The following is a 20,111-nucleotide window of genomic DNA, read 5'->3' as shown; positions in this document are numbered from 1 at the left end:
GAATACCAGAAGACTTCAGTAATTGAGCTCCAACGATTGTGCACGAAGTGGTTTGGACTTTGATAAGTTTGGCGCCTTTTCTTTTTTTTCTCTTATTCATATATACTGTATCGTTAGTAATCGCTTAGTTATAGTACTCTTTATAAATTGTACTCATTTAATCGCATAAGGTGTACTGTCTGTTTTGGGCGAGGCGGGGACATCACACAGCATCCACACCAGCTGATTACCCAGTTTGGCGGGGCCGAAGGCTGCTCCCCCTAGACTAGAACGAGTTTGAGCGATGCCTGAGGTGACCCAGGGGTTACATTGTGGGTGCGATCGTCCGGGATTGATTTCTGTGGAAGCTGTGTGATCGCCCTCTTTAAATTGTGTCTGCGGCGAAGAGCTGGTGTGCCTTTGTGGGTGTGCTATTGCCGGTTATCTCTGCATGTGTGTTGGGTGGGGTGGCTGCTGTTGGTAGCCCGGGGGTCGTTGGTCGAGTTCCGGCTAGCGCTGAAGAAATGGTGGTGGTACCATGGGGTGTCCGTACTGTTTGGAGAGTGAGGAGTGACAGGTTGGGATTTTTCAGCTATGGTGGTGGGCTCCGCCCGGTTGTTGGAATAATGTCCAGCCCTAAAGGGGCGGAGACGTGGGCGGTGCAGACCACTCAGTTGTTGGGTGAGTGGCAGTGCTTGGCTGAGGGAAAGCGACAGGGATTGGTTGAAAGTTTGAGTAGGCGGGCTGGTAGCGTTGTTAGAACTGTCGGGCGCAATTATCTCGAAGTGACAGCTGCCAGTTCTGGGAAAGTGTGGGAAAATGCGTGTGGTTCGACTGGAAGTCAAATGCCGCAGCTGGGGGGCTTATCATATCCGTGGCAGGAGATTGGTGGGAAGTTTTTAGGGTATCCCTTTTGGTTAGGAGGGCAGATAAATTGCTTGCGGAGACAGGGGGATCTGTCAAGGGGATCAGTTGTTCCGTTGATCCGAGAGATGTCGGGAAACTTAGAGGAGGCCCAGTGGGGTAACGGCTTGGGGTCTCTGGGGGAGCACGTTCCCAGCAATGTACCAAGGAACTCCCGCAAGGAACAGACTCTATTCCTGAAGGCTTAGAGGGACCACGCACTCAGGTGTTGTTACGGATGGATGGAAGTCAAGTTAAAGCCATCCTCGGCACCGGGGCACCGGTTAAGTTGCTGTACAGTTTGTTTTATAACCGCTTTTGGAAGCCTTTACCCTTGATGACATTGACGGCACTGGAGATTTGGGGTACCAGTGCCGGTGATTATAAAGACGACGGTTGTTGGTCAGAGAAAATGGAGTTCTTAGAGGCAAATGTGGAGGTGACTGAGGTTCGTGAATCGTTAATGCTGATGTGTCCGGACCCTGTTGAGACGGGCAGCGTTTCGGTTATGGAGAGAACCAATATCCTGTTGGTGCGCTTGGGGGCCTGCCCGGAGGAGGCGGGTGAGAGCTGTTTGGAGGCATTATCGATGCACCCAGAGTTTCGAGCTGCTTGTGCGGACGTGTGTAGCAGCATTGGGCCAATACCGAATTCAAACGAGAGCCGGTGGTGGTATGGCCTGGAGGAGTATCTGAGGGTGAGACCCTCTTAGTGGACGCTGCGAAATACCACCAGGGAGGGGAGTTGACTGCTGAAGACACCTCGGTGAGGCAGAGGTTGTGGCGACTGGCCCCTACAGCGTGGCAGACGTAGGCAGCGTGTGTGTGGATTATATTGGGCCGTAGAGGCGATGGCCTATCTGAGTAGTGCGAAGAGGTTTAAGGTGCTGGATCTGAGGAGTGGATGTTGCCAGATCCCGATGAGTGAGGCCGCCAAGGAGAAGACGGCGGTTAAGTTTCCTAGGAGTCTTTCCGGTCCGAAAAGATACCACAGGGTATCTCCGGAGCCCTTGCAACCTTCCTGCAGGGCATGTGGAAGATCATGGGGGTGTGGAGGCATTTGGAATTTTGACGTATGTGGATGATCTCCTGGTATTTGGATTTGCCTCAGGAGAATATGAAGTGAGGTCGTTGCTGGAGCGGCTGAGAACTACAGAGTTGAAGTGTTTTCTGGACACGTGCCAGGGCTGGCGAAGGTCGCAGCTCGTGAGTGTCTGTCTCTACGGAATCAAGTTTGAAATGAAGACTGAGAGACCGGAGAGAGTGATCTGGACCCATTTGAAAGATGTACAAGTTGGAGAGAACGAAGAAAGTTGTTTGACTGAGGGCCACAGCAAACTGAGAGCCTGGAGAAGGGAGCTTGCGGAGGTGAAGAAATTGCGGACAAATCTTGGAAGGGGGAAGCGGTAGCTTGAAGGGAACCTGAAGATGACCATCGACAGTTCAAATGAAGTGCAACACCTGAAGGTTGATCTGGAAGAAGTCATGAGGAGAAAAAAAGCTGGAGAGAAGTGCAGTGAATACTGAACTGGAGGGTGACCAATCTTTAACTGCTGCTTTTCAGGTCGGGGTGGAAGAAGCTGTTGGAGTAACTGCATTCCAGATTGAGATGGCCGGGATGCAGGAGTCAGAACTGCTGAGCCAGGGGCCAGAGAAGATGATAATCTCAATTGCAGGAGGCTGAAGAGACTGCAGGAGCAGTGCAGGCCACGTGTTTCCGTTTGGAGAAGATCAAACAGCAGCTACCGATCAAAGAAATGAGGAAGAATACGGATTCAAAGGCTGATGGCTGGATGTGTGGTACATGCTGCCTTTTGCTGACTTTCCCTCGATTGAGGAAGAGACCTTTGGCCCTTCTTCCACTGAGTCAGGTGTAGTGGGGAGGGTTAGCTGTGTGCAGTGTGGGGTATGAGTGAGAGATTGAAAGAGGAGTTGGTAGTGGACCCAAGGTATCCCCAGCTGTGTCCTAGCCTAAGGGTTTAGGTGAGGGGGGTACGGAGGTCTCAGAAGGGTTTGGGAACGCCCAGATAGTTGGCCTATATAGCGCCTAAGGAACAGGGCGTGAGGTTTACTGTGTGGGGAGGAGATGTCACTGCTTGTGCTTGGGTTACGGTGTGTTGGCAGGAAAGGTGACGAGTTATCTAATAGTCATGAGGACATGACTTTTATTTGGTGGGGGGAGAGTGTAACGGGGTTTTTTTTTCTTTTTCTTTGTTACTGTGTATGTAATCAAAATGGCGTCTTTGTTTTGTTACAAGTAGGAATGCTGGCGCCTGTGTTAATAGTAGGAATGCTAGCGTCTTTGTTATGATAAGTGCTGGAAGCTTGTTTGGGACTATAAACTGATTGTTGGTGGGGGTTTTGGGGAGTCGGCGCGATGGAGTGAGAGAGAGAGGACGGGGTGCTGGAAGCTGGGCGACGGTACGGACCCCGAGCGGGGGTCCCCGGCCCAAGGTTTTCGGTGATGAGAGGAGACGGAGACAGAGGAGTGTGGAGCGACTGGTCGACCACCGTGGGGGTCCCAGGAGGCGGGTCGAGGAGTTCGGAGGGGATCGAATACCAGAAGACTTCAGTAATTGAGCTCCAACGATTGTGCACGAAGTGGTTTGGACTTCGATAAGTTTGGCGCCTTTTCTTTTTTTTCTCTTATTCATATATACTGTATCGTTAGTAATCGCTTAGTTATAGTACTCTTTATAAATTGTACTCATTTAATCGCATAAGGTGTACTGTCTGTTTTGGGCGAGGCGGGGACATCACACAGCATCCACACCAGCTGATTACCCAGTTTGGCGGGGCCGAAGGCTGCTCCCCCTAGACTAGAACGAGTTTGAGCGATGCCTGAGGTGACACAGGGGTTACACAGATATGGCAGGGTTTGAACACAATGAGGTTTCACTCTCAGATATGCTCAATGCTTATTATGCTCGCTTTGACCTACAGAACATGGAGGCACCTTCATGAACTCCCAAAGTCTCCAACGACCCTGTGTTTTCAGTCTCCGAGGCCAATGTGAGAGCATCTTCAAGAGGGTAAACCAACGGAAAGCATCGGGCCCAGGCAATGTACCTGGCTGAGTACTGAAGACCTGCAGTAAGCAACTGGCTGTAGTGTTTGCTGATATCTTTAACCTCAGAAGCTTCAGCATTCTGAGGTACCCGCCTGCTTCAAGCAGGCTTCAATTATATCAGTGCCTAAGAAGAACATGGTAATCTACTTCAATGACTATTGTCCTGCAGCACTTACATACACTGTGTTGAAGTGCTTTGGGAGTCTGGTGCTGGAACATATCAACTCCTGCATAACGAGCAACTTGGATCCACTCCAATGTGCTTAACGTCATAACAGTTCAACAGCAGATGCTAATTCATTGGCTCTTCACTCAGCATTTAAACATTTGGACAGTGAAAATGCATCCAAGAGAATGCTCTTCAATGACTACAACTCCTCATTCAACACTATCATCCCCTCAAACTAATCAATAAGCTCCGAGGCCTAGGCCTTAATATCTCCTTATGCAACAGGTTCTCTGATTTCCTTACTTGCAGACCGTACTCAGATCAGATTGGCAACATCTCCTCTGCAATCACCATCAACACAGGTCACCACAAGGCAGTTTGCTTAGTCTCCTATTCTAATTGCTTTATACTTATGAGTGTGAGGCAAAGTACAGCTCCGGTGACATATTTAACTTTCCTGATGGACGAATCAAAGATGGTGATGAACCAGACAGAAAATCCAGTTGAATTATGCCACAACAACCACCTCTCAATTAACATCAGCAAAACTAAAGAGCTGATTATTGACTCCAAGAGGAAGAAATCGGAGGTCCATGAGCCAGCAGATTAGAAGTGGAGAGAGTCAGTAACTCTAATAACTTGAAATTCCTCAGCCTTATCATTTCAGGGATTCTGTTTTGGGTGCAGTACCACAGTGCCTCTACTTTCTTAGAAGTTTGCGAAGATTTCACATATCATCCAAAATTTTGACAAGCTTCTAAAAACAGTTGCATCATGGCCTGATATGGAAATGCCAATGTCCTTGAATGGAAAATCCTACAAAAAGTAGTGGATACAGTTCAGTTCATCACAGGTAAAACCCTCTCATCACTGAGCTCATCTGCAAGGAGTGCTGTCACAGCAAAGCAGCACTGATCATCAAGGACCCCCACCATCCACCTCGCTCTGCAACTGGATACTTGACTTCCTCATCGTCAGACTTCAATCAGTGATGGTTGGTAATAACATTTCCTCCTCACTGACCATCAAGACAGGTGCACCTTAAAGCTGCGTACCTAGCCCCTGCTCTGTTCTCCATACAAACATGACTGTGTGGCTAGGCATTGCTCCAATGTTGTTTTCAAATTCACTGACATCACTACTTTTGGACAAATTACAGGTGGTAATGAGTCAGTTTATGAGCGAGCTACTCTATGAGTGGTGGTGCAACAACCACCTCTCACACAATAACAGAAAAGTAATGAGCTGATTGTTGACTTCAGGAAGAAGAAGGAAAGCAAACATATGCCATGCTATATTGGATGCTAGGTGGGGGAGAGGGTCAACAGCTTTACATTCCTGCTGATTGTTCCTATTTCCCTCTCAATCATTTCCAAAACATGCAGGCCAGTAGATTAATTGACCACTGTAAATTGGCCAATCATGGATGAGTGGTAGAATATGGAAGATATTGATGGGAATACGGGGGAAAATAAATAGGATTAGTGTAAATGGCTGCTTGGCGGTTGTCATGGATTTGGTGGGTCAATGGTCCCATTTCTATGCTGTATGCTTTGGTGAGAAAACCTACTCAATGTTTTAATTCGTGTAAAGTGAAGGAAGGAATTTTAGCTAGTTATGGATAATTATTCATAATTATTCTATTTGTCTCGAACAGAAAAAGTCATCATAAGGACACTTAAAGAACCATCACATGGATATGTCAGAATTACCTTAAAAGGTAGACAATAAATGTCTCTGGCTTGAAATCTTGAACGAAGAGGAGGATCCAGAGGATTCCCAGGATACCTTGGTACTGGTAGACCTAGGGCTATAACCCTGAAGTCCTCACTAACCCGTACGATCTTCCACACATCCAGTTCTTCTTTTGTATGTTCCTGTTTGGAATGTAGCATGTTAGCAGCAAGCCAAAACAAAACCACAACAAATGCAAAAAAAAGTTTGATGAAAATTCACCGTGAACTGCCATTCATTTAAATGAGATCCAAGCTCATGTGCCTTGGATGCATGGCAACATGAACATAAAGGGTCAGGAATTCATTTTTAATCATTTGTTTTATAAAATGCAGAACATTACAGAAGAGGGATAGGTCTTTCAGCCCACGATATCTACGCTTAATATGATGCCAAATTAAAAACTAAATCTTATCTGCTTGCACATGCACTATTCAGTGAGGTTAAAAAGTATGAAGTATAACACATCACACATTTAACACAAACAGAGATGGGTGTATTTGTCATCTATAACAGCACCTTGTATTGCAGTAATGCATGGATCTACTTCCTTTAGAGCAATCTCTCACACACACACACACACACACACACACACACACACACACACACACACACACACACACACACACACACACACACACACACACACACACACACACACACACACACACACACCCCCCCCCCCCCCCCCCCCCCCCCCCCTTTAGCACTAGGTATTGATCTCTCTCTTTTTTTCCCCTTCCTCCCTCCCACCCACCCAAAGAAAGCCACTATGCATCTTAAGTTCAATGGGCCCAAGCATTTACAGTCTCTTTTGCAACTTAGTAACCCGGCAAAGCCAGCAAGCAAGATGCTTGATTAAATTTTTACAATGGTTACAAAGTCACTTAAGCCCTAAACTACTGGTAATAACTGAAAGATTTAGATTTTACAAAAGGAAGCAGTCAAAAGATGAAAGCATTTCTGAATACATTGCAGAACTGTGCAAACATTCCCAATTCTTTTGACTTTAGAGATAGGCTTTCTGATGCATTAAGGGACAGGCATGTATAGTCAAAGCACTCAAATGAGGCTACTATCAGAAAGAGACCTAACCTTAAAACAGGCATTGACCACTGCAATATCGTTAGAGACTGCAGCAGAACTACAGAACAGGAGTTTACAATGTGAAATGCAGAAAATGTCCCTGAATGGTACAAAAAGCCAAAGATGTTATCGGTATGGCAAATCCTCCCATGATGCAAATAACTGTTGGTTCAAGGATAAAGTCTGCAGAAAGTGTAACAAACAAGGTCAGAGGGATAGAACGTGTAAAACAGACAAAAGCACAACCGAGTGAAACAGTCCCAAACATAAAACTAAGCAAATGCATAAAGTTACCAAATGTAAAACAGAATCAGACAACATAGAGTCTGACAAAGGTGAACTGTCATGCTTAGAACTGTGTAGCATAACTGAAGCAGATCATTAAATTATCTGGTAGATGTGCTCGGTGTAAAACTGAAAATGGAGACGGATACAGCATCAGCTTTGTCTACAATTCCAGAGGCTGACTACAATCAATTGTTTTCTACGATACTATTAGAGAAGACCTTGGTGATGCTAAAGACAACATAGAGAAAAAAATGTCACCCAAAGGTAAACTGAAAGTAAATGTGACGTATGGAGGCCAAACACAACAGTTAGAGCTTTATGTATTGAAAAGAGGAGGGCCAGCACTTTTTGAACGTGAATGGTTCAGAAAAATCTAACTGGACTGGCACTCAATCAAAGCTCTCAGTGAGACATCAACAGGCAACGGCAGTCCAAATGCTAGCACTAACCAGAGACTGGCACAGCTACGTACTGCTAATGAGAAGGTGTTTGAGAAAAGGATTGGTAAACTCAAAGGCATGGAGGCCAGAATTGAACTGGATGAAACAGCAACACCATGATTTCATAAAGCATGTACAGTGCCTTGCACATCATGTCCTAAAGTGGATGCTGAACTGTAGAGCTTGGGGGTATCTGGAATTCTCTCCAAGGTTGAGTGGAGCGATTGGGCCATGCCCATTGCCCCAGTGATCAAGAAAGGGAAGGCAAGAACCGTTCGCATACATGGAATTTCAAGGTGAGCATCAACCTGGTGCTGTGTATTGTGCATTATCTCCTGCCACAAATAGAAGACATTTTTGCATCTTTGATAGGCAGGGAGAGGTTTTCAAAGATTGTCTTGTCACAAGCCTACCTGCTAATGGAGATTGAAGGATCAAGCAGGAAGTTCCTCACAATCAACACCCTCAAGGGACTGCTTCAGTATAATCACCTTGCCTTTGGTGTCAATCAGCTCCAGCAATTTGGCAAAGAGCAATGAACTAAGTGCTCCAAGATATCTCAGGAACACAATGTTACCTTGATGGTGAAGAGCACCTCCAGAACCTTTGTAAAATGCTTATCAGGCTGAGTGAGCATGGTCTGCATGCAACGAGAGGGAAATAGGAGTTTTTGAAGAATGAAATCTCATTGTGGTCGTGTCATTGACAAGCATGGCTTACATAAGTCACAAGAGAAGATTGAAGCAGTGCTACAGGCAGCCAAATCAGTAAACTCAGGACATACTTGGGCCTTGTAAACTACTACCACCGGTTTCTCCCAAATATTGCTACAGTGTTGCATCCATTACAAACTATTACACACTATTACAAACAGGAGCAAAGTGGGAAAGAATGAAAGGACATCCAAGGAAACAAGAAGACTAATAACATCTGATGAACTGCCCACCCATTATGACCCATCCCTGCCCATAAGACTGGTGTGTGATGCATCTCTTTATGGCACTGGAGTCATTTTGTCTTATATTATGTAAGCTGGATCTGAATGTCCAATTGCATTTGCTTCAAGATCAATGACGAGTGCAGAATGCAGAATGCCCTTGGTCCAGTATGGGGTAAAAAGAAGTATAAAGAAGTTCCACTACTACCTCTACGGACAAAAGTTTATGCTTGTGACAGACCACCAGCTCCTTGTGTCCATTTTCAATCCTAGGAAGGAAATTCCAGTAATGACTGCTACCCAGTTATAACATTGGACACTATTCCTAGGAGCCCACTCTTATGACATAGAGTTCAAGGGCACCAAACAACACAGCAACGTTGATGGCTTGTCGCATCTTCCATTATTGGCAACATACTGTGACCCAGCAGAAGTGTTCTACACCATATTGGTAGACTAGTTGCTGATAACAAATTCCGAAATACAAAGGGAAACAAGGAATGACCCGACATTGTCAGAAATCTATGAAATCATCATGCAAAGATGGTCAGCTCATGGTAACCTTATGTTTCCAGAGTTCTCAGCAAGACGAGACAACGTCAAAGAACACTGATGTGTGGATCTCGTGTTGCGATTCCCTTTTAACTGTACATCAGAGTATTAGAAAATCTGCAATAATGACAAATAGGTATAGTCAAGATGGAAAAAGCTTACCTAAAATTACGTGTGGTGGCCAGGAGTAGATAAACAGATTGAAAACTTGACCAAAACTTGGTCAGGTTGCCAAAAAGTTCAAAATGCACCCCAACAGACACCATAACACCCTTGGGAGTGGCTGTCATCACTATGGCAAAGAATAAACATTGACTTTGCTAGGCCATTCATGGACTCCATGATTCTGATTGCTGTGGATGCTCATTCAAAGTGACCGGAGGTTATACCAATGAAGTCAGCCACTTCAGCAAAGACTGTCTCTGCTCTGAGGACTACCTTCGCCAGAAATGGCTTACCAGAACAAATTGTGAGTGACAATGGACCACAATAAATATCACAATTCCAAATGTTCATGAAGAAAAATGACATCAGACATTTCAAGTCAGCTCTCAGCAACAAATGTGTCAGCTAAAAAGTTTATCCAAACCTTCAAGAAGTCCATTAAAGTGATGGACAAGGAGGACATTCACGAAGTGGACAACTACTTTTTGCGTATCAGAATTCTGTTCATGCAACAACAAATCAAGCACTTGCAATGCTGTTCATGAACAGGAATCTGAAACCTTGCATAGACCTTCTAAAACCAGACCTCTGGAGGGAATTACAGTATAAGCAGTTTGGCCAGTTGTCAAGTGAAGCAGCAAGCAACTTCGAGATTAGACACGAAGTCCTAGCGCGTGATTACTGAGAAGACAAGTGGACATTAGCAGGATAGCTACAAGAATTGGACCACAGGTGTACACAGTGGATGTTGGAGATCAGACATGGAGATGTCATGTGGACCAAATACTGGATGCTCAACCAAAGAACACACCTAAGTCGATTGCATCCAAGAAGACAGACACGTTACAGTTACCAGACTTGCCTCTCAGTAATGATGTCACTGACAATAATGTGACAAGGGAAACCAAGAACATTGTCCTATGCAAGACACCTACCAAACCTGATGCCACTCCACAGATGCAGAGGCGCTATTCTGAAAGCAACAGTGCACCACCCAAAGACTGAATCCTTAGAACTGCAAGTTAGCTATGGACTGTTATTGTGCAAACAATTTATTTGGTCTATGGGTTTATGAAAGGGAAACTGGATGTTTTGCATATATTCAAGTTTATGTTACATTAATCTACTAAGAGGGAGGAAGTGTAACGTATGAATCGATTTCATTTAGAGCAATGACCACCCTATATATTGATCCATTATCTGCCGAGAGTTCATGGGTTAAGGGTGAAAGGGTTAAAGGTGAAAAATTTAAGGGGAACATGAGGGGAAACTTCTTCACTCAGAGGGTCCTGAGATCATGGAATGATCTGTCATCTCAAGTGATGCATGCAAGCTCAATTTCACCATTTAAGAGAAGTTTGAATGGGTATATGGATGGTAGGGGTAAGGAGAGCTATGGACCCTGTGCAAGTTGATGGGAGTAGGCAGTTTAATTGGTACTGCCAGACTAGATGGACTGAAGGGCTTGTTTCTGTGCTGTACTTTTCTATGACTCTATGACTCCCAATCTCAAAGTATCTCTTCTCATCTTCAACCAACATCCTAGTTCTATCGCTTGCACATGCACACCCCACACCCAAATTCATCCTAATCTGATGCTCACAAGAAATATCATTTAAATAAATGAAAAGTTAATTTCTGAATGATCTTGAAGTGTACTCCTCAAAGTATGTACACACTTGGAACTCAAATATTGGAGGTCACTATGCAGCAGGGTGACAGGCTGCTTCTCCAGAGCTAGAGACAAATGACAATTTCCTTTATCCTTTAACTTTGCTGCAGTGTTATACAAATCAGGAACCAGAAATCTTCCATGTACCAGGCAACAAAATAACTGCTTCTGATTGGCTCTGTTCAAGAGACTAGTTAATCATAATGAAAACACTCACAACAAAATATCCCAGGGTTTTACCATTTGCCTTCAACAGCCTGGATATATGCTCATTTGCAGTCACAAGCTCTGGCTATATGTCTGGTCCCCAAGTACCAAGTACTCTGGCAATCTCAGCCTCATTAGGCAGCCAGTGGCCGAGACTCTCATTAGCTCAGCTTCACTCGGAGTATTCACCTTAGGAAAGCAAACAAAGTTGATATAATTTTGTGGTTACCATAGGCTGAGGACTATTTTAGTTAGATTGAAAGACACGGTGCAATGTTCTCCCAGCAATGATTATGTGGTAAAGGGATTAATGAGATCGTCATCAGTCCAACTCTGTGCTATTATACCTTACATTAAGAACACTCTAGAAATTGCAATTCCTGTACTATCAAAAGCAAAGGCTGTCCTCGGTTTTGTGAGCAATAAGGAGAAATAGCCACCACTAATGAGATACAAGTTGCTTATGGTTTACTCTTCAGATGGTCTCAAGAAGGATGATTAAGTATCATAATACTTGTGGCAACTCTTTACCGCAAAGCCTTCTTCATTCTTCAAACAACATGGAAGCTGGACTGCCACAACAAATGTCTAAATTCCTGACTCTGTATGAAGTTTATTCCTGTATTCTGTACAAGATTGTGGCAACCATTGTCAAAGTAGATAGCTAGTGTTTGATAACAAAGGTGGATTTTTAAAAATTGTGATTGCCTTTGTGATGCAGTAGATTGCAACAACCATTTTGCTGCAGTAAATCACATTCAGATTCTTGGTTGCTTCAGTATTCTGGGCAAAATCATTCTTGAGATTATTTCTCACATCAAAAATCTGGGATCAGGTTCAAGAATATCATGTCCTCAAGCACCTTAACAGGGCTGCCCCATCACAACTGGCTGCCCAGGAGGGTCAGATTGTGGCTGGTTTGAAATGAGTGCTTTTCAAGGGTAATAACAGAGTCAAGAAGCTAACCGTGATAACAGTAGGTGCTGTGGCCCAAGAGAGAAGACGAAAAATAGCCAAGTTGTATCAGGACTCAGTAAAGTCCCTTCATAAATTTGTTGAACCCAATCCCACTGAATAAAGATGTCGATCTGAAAGATGAGCGCAACACATGAAGCAAAGATGTTTTCCTTGACGGATCTGGATGACGTGTTCTGGCCATTACTAATACATTTCATGAGCTTGCCTTAATATATAAAAATATGGCAAAGATCTATCAATATTTAATATAACTTGCCACGAAGAAACTGCAATCTGAAGATAAATTTTTTGTCATTTATAAAGATGAAACAAATCTCTCAAAACCTCAGGCCCCAAATGAAGTATAGCTTCTTGTCTCTATAATGAAATGAAACTACTGAAGTTCATGAGCCATACAATCTCTACATGTTTGCAAGGAGGCAATTTCAGTCCTTGGAAAATCTGACCAGGAAGAATAAGAAGAGAAATTGGTTTGATTTTCACCTAACATACTCTAGAAAACTGATGATGAGCAATGGATGTGCCAGTTTTGTGGGATGAAATAAAACAATAAATCATAATAGAGACAGGAAGTAATACAACATGGAAACAGGCCCTTTGCCCAATTCACCCATTCCCACTAAAGGTGTCAACCTAAGTTAGTCTCACTTGCCACATTTGGTCCTTATCCCACTAAACCCTTCATAATCATGTACCTTAAATACTTTCTCTGGCAGCTCATTTCATTCACAAGCTCTTCTCTGCGTGAAGCAGTTGCCTATCAGGTCTTTTTTATGCTTTTCCCCTTAAACCTATGCCTCTAGTTTTTGAAACAACACACAAAATGCTGGTGGAACACAGCAGGCCAGGCAGCATCTATAAGGAGAAGCACCGTCAATGTTTTGGGCCGAGACCCTTCGTCAGGACTAACTGAAAGGAAAGATACTAAGAGATTTGAAAGTAGTTGGGGGGAGGGGGAAATGCGAAATGATAGGAGAAGACCGGAGGGGGTGGGATGAAGCTGAGAGCTGGAAAGGTGATTGGCAAAAGTGATACAGAGCTGGAGAAGTGAAAGGATTATGGGACGGGAGGCCTCAGGAGAAAGAAAGGGGGAGGGGGGAGCACCGGAGGGAGATGGAGAACAGGCAGAGTGATGGGCAGAGAGAGAGAAAAAAAACAAACAACTAAATATTGTCAGGGATGGGGTAAGAAGGGGAGGAGGGGCATTAACGGAAGTTAGAGAAGTTAATGTTCATGCCATCAGGTTTTTTCAATGATTTTAAGTTCCCTGGCCCCCACCGCCTTATTTTCACCAGGGACATCCAGTCCCTATATACCTCCAACCCCCACCGAGATGGTCTCAAAGCTCTTTGCTTCTTTTTGGATTCCAGACCTAACCAATTCCCCTCTACCACCACTCTCCTCCGTCTAGCGGAATTAGTTCTCACTCTCAATAATTTCTCCTTTGGCTCCTCCCACTTCCTCCAAACCAAGGGTGTAGCCATGGGCACCCGTATGGGTCCCAGTTATGCCTGCCTTTTTGTTGGCTTTGTGGAACAGTCCATGTTCCAAGTCTATACATGTATTCGTCCCCCTCTTTTCCTTCGCTACATCGAAGACTGCATTAGCACTGCCAATTAAGTTTGCCTCCAACTTTCACCCTGCCCTCAAATTTACCTGGTCCATTTCCGACACCTCCCTCCCCTTTCTTGATCTTTCTGTCTCCATCTCTGGAGACGGCTTATCTACTGACATTTACTATAAGCCTACAGACTCTCACAGCTACCTGGACTATTCCTCTTCCCATCCTGTCTCTTGCAAAAATGTTAACCCCTTCTCACAATTCCTCCATCTCCGCCGCATCAGCTCTCAGGATGAGGCTTTTCATTCCAGGACGAAGGAGATGTCTTAATTTTTAAACAAAGGGGCTTCCCTTCTTCCACCATCAACTGTGCTCTCAAACGCATCTCTCCCATTTCCCACACATCTGCCCTCACCCCATCCGCCCGCCACCCCACTCGGGACAGGGTTCTCCTTGTCCTCACCTACCACCCCACCAGCCTCCAGGTCCAACGTATAATTCTCCGTAACTTCCGCCACCTCCAATGGGATCCCACTATCAAGAACATCTTTCCCTCTCCCCCTCTTACTGCTTTCCGCAGGGATCGCTCCCTATGCTACTCCCTTGTCCACTCGTCCCCCTCATCCCTTCCCATCTATCTCCCTCCTGGCACTTATCCTTGTCAGTGGAACAAGTGCTACACCTGCCCTTACACTTCCTCCCTCACCACCATTCAGGGCCCCAGACAGTCCTTCCAGGTGAGGCGACACTTCACCTGTGAGTCGGCTGGTGTGGTATACTGCATCCGGTTCTCCCGGTGTGACCTTTTATATATTGGTGAGACCCGACGCAGACTGGGAGACCGTTTCGCTGAACACCTATGCTCGGTCCGCCAGAAAAAGCAGGATCTCCCAGTGGCCACACATTTTAATTCCATGTCCCACTCCCATTCTGATATGTCTATCCATGGCCTCCCCTATTGTCAAATGAAGCCACACTCAGGTTGGAGGAACAACGCCTTATATACCGGCTGGGTAGCCTCCAACCTGATGGCATGAACATTGACTTCTCTAACTTCCGTTAATGCCCCTCCTCCCCTTCTTACCCCATCCCTGACAATATTTAGTTGTTTGTTTTTTTTCTCTCTCTCTCTGCCCATCACTCTGCCTGTTCTCTATCTCCCTCTGGTGCTCCCCCCTCCCCCTTTCTTTCTCCTGAGGCCTCCCGTCCCATAATCCTTTCACTTCTCCAGCTCTGTATCACTTTTGCCAATCACCTTTCCAGCTCTCAGCTTCATCCCACCCCCTCCGGTCTTCTCCTATCATTTCGCATTTCCCCCTCCCCCAACTACTTTCAAATCTCTTAGTATCTTTCATTTCAGTTAGTCCTGACGAAGGGTCTCGGCCCGAAACGTTGACAGTGCTTCTTCTTATAGATGCTGCCTGGCCTGCTGTGTTCCACCAGCATTTTATGTGTGTTGTTTGAATTTCCAGCATCTGCAGATTTCCTCGTGTTTCCTCTAGTTTTTGATTTCCTTTTCCTGGGAAAAGACAGGTTCCTCTATAAGGTCACTCCTCAAATCTCCTATGTTCTAGGGTATAAAGTCCTAGCCTGCCCAAACTCTCCCTATAACTCAAGCCTTCAATTCCAGGTAACATTATCATAAATATAATCTCTCAAACAGGAGGCAGTGCTGTGAGATGATACTACATCAATAACATAACAGCTAAAACAGGGTTCCCAACCTTTTTTATGCCACAGAGCCTTACCATTAACCAAGGGGTCTATGGACCCCAGGCTGGGAACCCATGATCTAAAAGAAAGTTCAACAAATACTGAGAGAGTTCAGCACATAGATTCTTGAGAGTGTGTGGGTAGTTGTTGGACTTACCTTTTGTTCTAACTGACTTTGAAGTCAGGAGTTATGGAGTAATTTGAAGCTCTTAAAGAACTCTAGCAGCGGTGAACAATGCTGAAGGCTTATTCCATTACCTACCAGTCCTTACTTCATCCATTCATACAGGTTTGAGCTCTGTCAGTCATGAATGACCAACTCTCTAAGCTTAGAAAGGAGATAAAAGTCAAGGTGGGTAGCTGGTAGACGAGGGAAGGTGGTAAGTGTAGACATGAAATGTGACTATTCAGAGATAGTCCAGCCTCAGGGGATTGGTCACAGGGAGAAGATGGATTCCTAGCAGTAAGTCTGGCAACAAGGTGTGGGTATGGAAGCTCATGACTATGAATATAGAGTTTCCAAGAGGCAGTTTGAGGCCTGGAGAAAAGAGCAGCAGCAAGACTTCATGCTCATTAGCAGGTTTTCACTTTACAGCTAGCGTCTGAGGCTAATAAAAAATCAAGAGCAATGTTTATTCATGAAAAAAGATCATGAAAATTTAATGGTCTTCATGGTTTCTCCCTTTCTAGTCCTATCTTGCATAATCATCTTTTTTTTTACCTTCTATGCACAATTCAACATTTCATGATTGGTATAGAAAGGGCATTAGGTATTTTGAAGATCTTTTCATTGATAATCGTTTCACAACTTTTCAACAACTTTCTGCTAAGTTCAATCTACCTAATGCCCATTTCTTTAGGTACCTTCAAATTAGAGATTTCATTAATCCTTTATTACCCAACTTTCCTGCGATGCCTAAGAAAAACGTTGTGGACCTGTTTCTTTCTATTAATCCACTGGGTAAAGGCTTAATATCTTTTATTTGTGATAAATTAGTGCCCCTACGGCGCGCCCCCTTTGATAAAATTAGAACGGCTTGGGAGCATGACTTAAATGTTTCTTTATCTGATGCGGTTTGGGACTCAATTCTCAAGTCAGTTAATTCAACCTCTCTTTGTTCTCGCCACTGTCTTTTACAGTTTAAGATTGTACATAGGGCTCACATGTCCAAATCTAAATTGTCCCGGTTTTACCCTAACATTAGTCCTGTTTGTGATAAGTGTAAAAGTGGCGAAGCTTCTCTTATTCATATGTACTGGGCCTGTCCTAGTCTAGAGAAATTTTGGAGAGAAGTTTTCCTAACCTTGTCCCATATTCTTAATTGCCACTTAGAATCTAACCCTCTGATTGCTCTTTTTGATTCCATGGGTGAGATGGATATACATTTGAGTCTGACTAAACATCAAACATTATCTTTTGCTTCTCTTTTGGCTAGACGTTTAATTCTTCTTATGTGGAGAGATGATGCTCCACCCACGCATGCTCAATGGCTCAATTATATTATGTCCTGTTTAGATCTTGAAAAAATTCACTACTCGCTTCTCAATTTGGACACAAAGTTTCATAAGGTGCAGAGACCCTTTCTTGAATATTTTCATAACTCCTCTTTAGATTAAGTTTTTTCTCCAGTTTTTTTTTCTGTGGGGGGTGGATACTAACTCTACATGACTTTATTTTGGGTGCTTTTTCATCATTATTTTGAACCATATTATTGTATGTTTATCTTGCACTGTATTAATCTTTATTTTGTAGTTGGGTTTTTGTCATAGTAATTGTAGAAATGCATAAAAAATTAATTAAAAAAAAGATCATGTCAGCCAAGAAGTGACAAAAATTGACAAAAACATTTGGGGGAAAATGTTAACAGTGTATTAAATGAACCTGAATGTTAAAGGAGTCTCTCCTAATCTCAATGAAACCTTCTGCTCAGATGCACATCAGTCTGTTATGAAAGACAAGAGATGGATTCTGTGGAAGAAACCCCAATCAAACAACCACTCCCACCAAATATTTCCACTAAAGTGGAATAACATAGGAAGTATCAGAAAAAGAGATTAAAAATCAGTGGAAGTTAGAAGGACAGGTCAGAGAAATGGCAGAAAAGAGAAGAAACAGACAGGTAAAGTGAAGGTGCTGCTTAAGAGAACAGAGCAAATAAAAAAAGGAGGACAAAAAAAGAGCTGAAACACTGTAGCCCTGTTCTTTCATCTGTGCTTCTTTCTGGGGAAAAAACCCACAGAGGCTCACATTTGTTTCTGACAGAATATTAAAATAAAAATTACAATGTAGACAGAAGGAAGGACCAGTTTTTGATCTCAGTAAATAAAACATGCAAGGATTTGCAGTTCAGTAAATTGCACACAAGCTTACTGATATTCATTTAGCCATCTTTGCCAACATGTCACATTCTGAAAACATACCTAAGACAGTAAAAAGAAAAGAGTCGTTTCTGTGGCCAGAACATCAGAATCAATGTGATGGTAAATAACTGGCTCATGAGCAATCAGAACCAATTTTTTGCTGGATATAAAACCTGCCCGTTTAAAAGCTGACCTTAAAGAGATAAATATAAATTAAATTCTTTAAAAAGTCTTAAATTAGAATAGAATCTAAATGACTAAATCTTTTTATAATGATGTAGAATTTGGGTTACAAGCATAAATAATCTTCTAAGACAATTTCATTTCAATTCTACCCAAACAGAATATTCTAAAACCATTGGCCAATTTCAGTTGATATTTGTAGTGCAGTTAAAAAAAAACTACCTTCTTCCTATCAGTACATTGAACTAAATGGGCAATTTCAAAATTAATAGCAGCATTTGTTACTGCATATGGTAGAGCTATGGTCTACATGATTTGGTCACCAATGTTCACACTAGCCAAAAAAGGCAATTCAGTGGTATACAAGTATGGAACAAGCAGCTCCTCCATAGTGGACTGGAACACCGTGCAACATCTGGAACCACTTTGTCTTACACAATACAGATCTGGAACTCTCAGATGGGCATAGGAGAGGTGGACAGGTTAACTGGGAATTTCACAGCTGAATATTATAGGTTTCAACAGGCATATACATGAAGGCTACGGAACTTGTGTAGGTAAAAGGAGTTATAATATTTCATTGTCATGATCTAACGGAAAGAGAAGACAAGTACAAGACAGGATATAAACCTCAAATCTTCTTAACTGCTACTACCACATCCGTGTATCCTGAGGAGGGTCAAAGTGGATGGCAGATATCATGCAAAAACACAAAGGGGAAATAATGGGATAGTAAATGTAACAGAACAAGAATTGAACTTTAGTCAAGAGAGCCTAGGGGGTGAAGGATGAGACCTGTAGCACCTTGATATGGTAGATTAGGTTCAATAGCATGGCGAATAACAGGCCACTGATCAACTTAATGTTATTTAAAGAACTTTAGTTTTTGATTTGGCACTAGAGAGCCCAGCAACTTCAAAGGTGGGAAAAGCTGAGGACATGTTATTTCTACATTCTTTGAGATTAATTCTCTTTCCAATTACCTTCAGTAGTTTGTCATAGCGTTCTGCAGACATAAGAAACCTCCCATCTTCCAGCTGCATCTCTCTGTTTTCCAAAAGATTGTTCAATACGGGTAGAACATTGCGTTCAGCTTTCTCCAATCCTTCCAGCACTAAAATTCTTCCTTCAGTTGCAGCACGAACAGCACACTTTCCAGAGAAAAAAAGATGAGAAAGTATAAACATAAATAGATAGAGGACCAGGCTATTCAGCCCTTCATACCTGTTCTGATATTCAAACAAGTTCATCGCTGATCATTTACCTCTGCTCCATTTTCCTACAGTGAAACCCTAGATTCTTGATTCTCTTAATATAACTACAAATGTATAAATCTCTAATTTGAATATACTTAGTGAATTAATTTCACAGCACTCTTGGGTAATGAATTCTAAAGAAATTTCTTCTCAACTCAGCTTTCAATTCTGCCCCTTTAATTTGTGACTCTGACCCTAGTTCAAGGCAGTCAACTGGAAACATATCAAACCTACATCTACTCTGCCAAACCTCATAAGAATTTTGTCTATTTAAATGAGAAATTAATTGGAAATAAAACTAAGTGATTGTAACCAAAACATAACTACATATGAGTCTCACAAACTGCCAACAGCAGCTCTATTTACACAATAAAAAGGAAAAATACTCAGTAGATCAGGCAGCATGTATGGAGAAACAAGTTAATATCTCATGTCCATGTAAATGTATCTCCAACCTCATGCTTTCAAATACTATTGTGTACAATTGAAGGCAGCTTAATCTCTCCTAATTTAACAAACCTGCTATCCCAGGAATCAATCTTGTATAACAAAACGTTGGGCGCTTCAACCCACGATGCCTATGCTAAACATGAAGCCAAGTTAAACTAATTTCATTTGCCTAAGCATGATCAAGACCCCTAATATGTATTCATGTTCGTGTCTGTTTAAATACCTCTTAAATGCAAATATCGTATCTGCTTCCACCACCACCCATGGTAGTATATTCCCTGGGCAACTGTCAAAACTTTGTATAAAATCCTGTTCTGCAAATCTCCCTTCAACTTTTCCCATCGCTTTAAACCTCTAAGTACTTCAGAATTTTCTCACAACTTCTGACAGGTCTCCACTCTACCTTCA

The 20,111-nt window shown here is 43.1% G+C and overlaps 1 protein-coding gene across 2 annotated transcripts in view; it reads right to left on the bottom strand.

The window, feature by feature from the left end:
* vwa8 (von Willebrand factor A domain containing 8) overlaps positions 1-20,111 on the bottom strand; it is a 501,727-nt gene that overhangs the window by 318,012 nt on the left and 163,604 nt on the right. For both annotated transcript variants that reach the window (XM_073046008.1, XM_073046009.1), the window contains exons 5-6: positions 18,981-19,148; positions 5,833-5,997 (exon numbers count right to left, since the gene is read on the bottom strand). In XM_073046008.1, coding sequence (XP_072902109.1) covers positions 5,833-5,997; positions 18,981-19,148 — 333 coding nt within the window. The remainder of the gene's footprint in view (positions 1-5,832; positions 5,998-18,980; positions 19,149-20,111) is intronic.

The sequence above is a fragment of the Hemitrygon akajei genome, chromosome 5, assembly GCF_048418815.1.
Source record: "Hemitrygon akajei chromosome 5, sHemAka1.3, whole genome shotgun sequence".
Taxonomy (NCBI): Eukaryota; Metazoa; Chordata; class Chondrichthyes; order Myliobatiformes; family Dasyatidae; genus Hemitrygon; species Hemitrygon akajei.
This window is presented reverse-complemented; position numbering and strand designations above follow the sequence as displayed.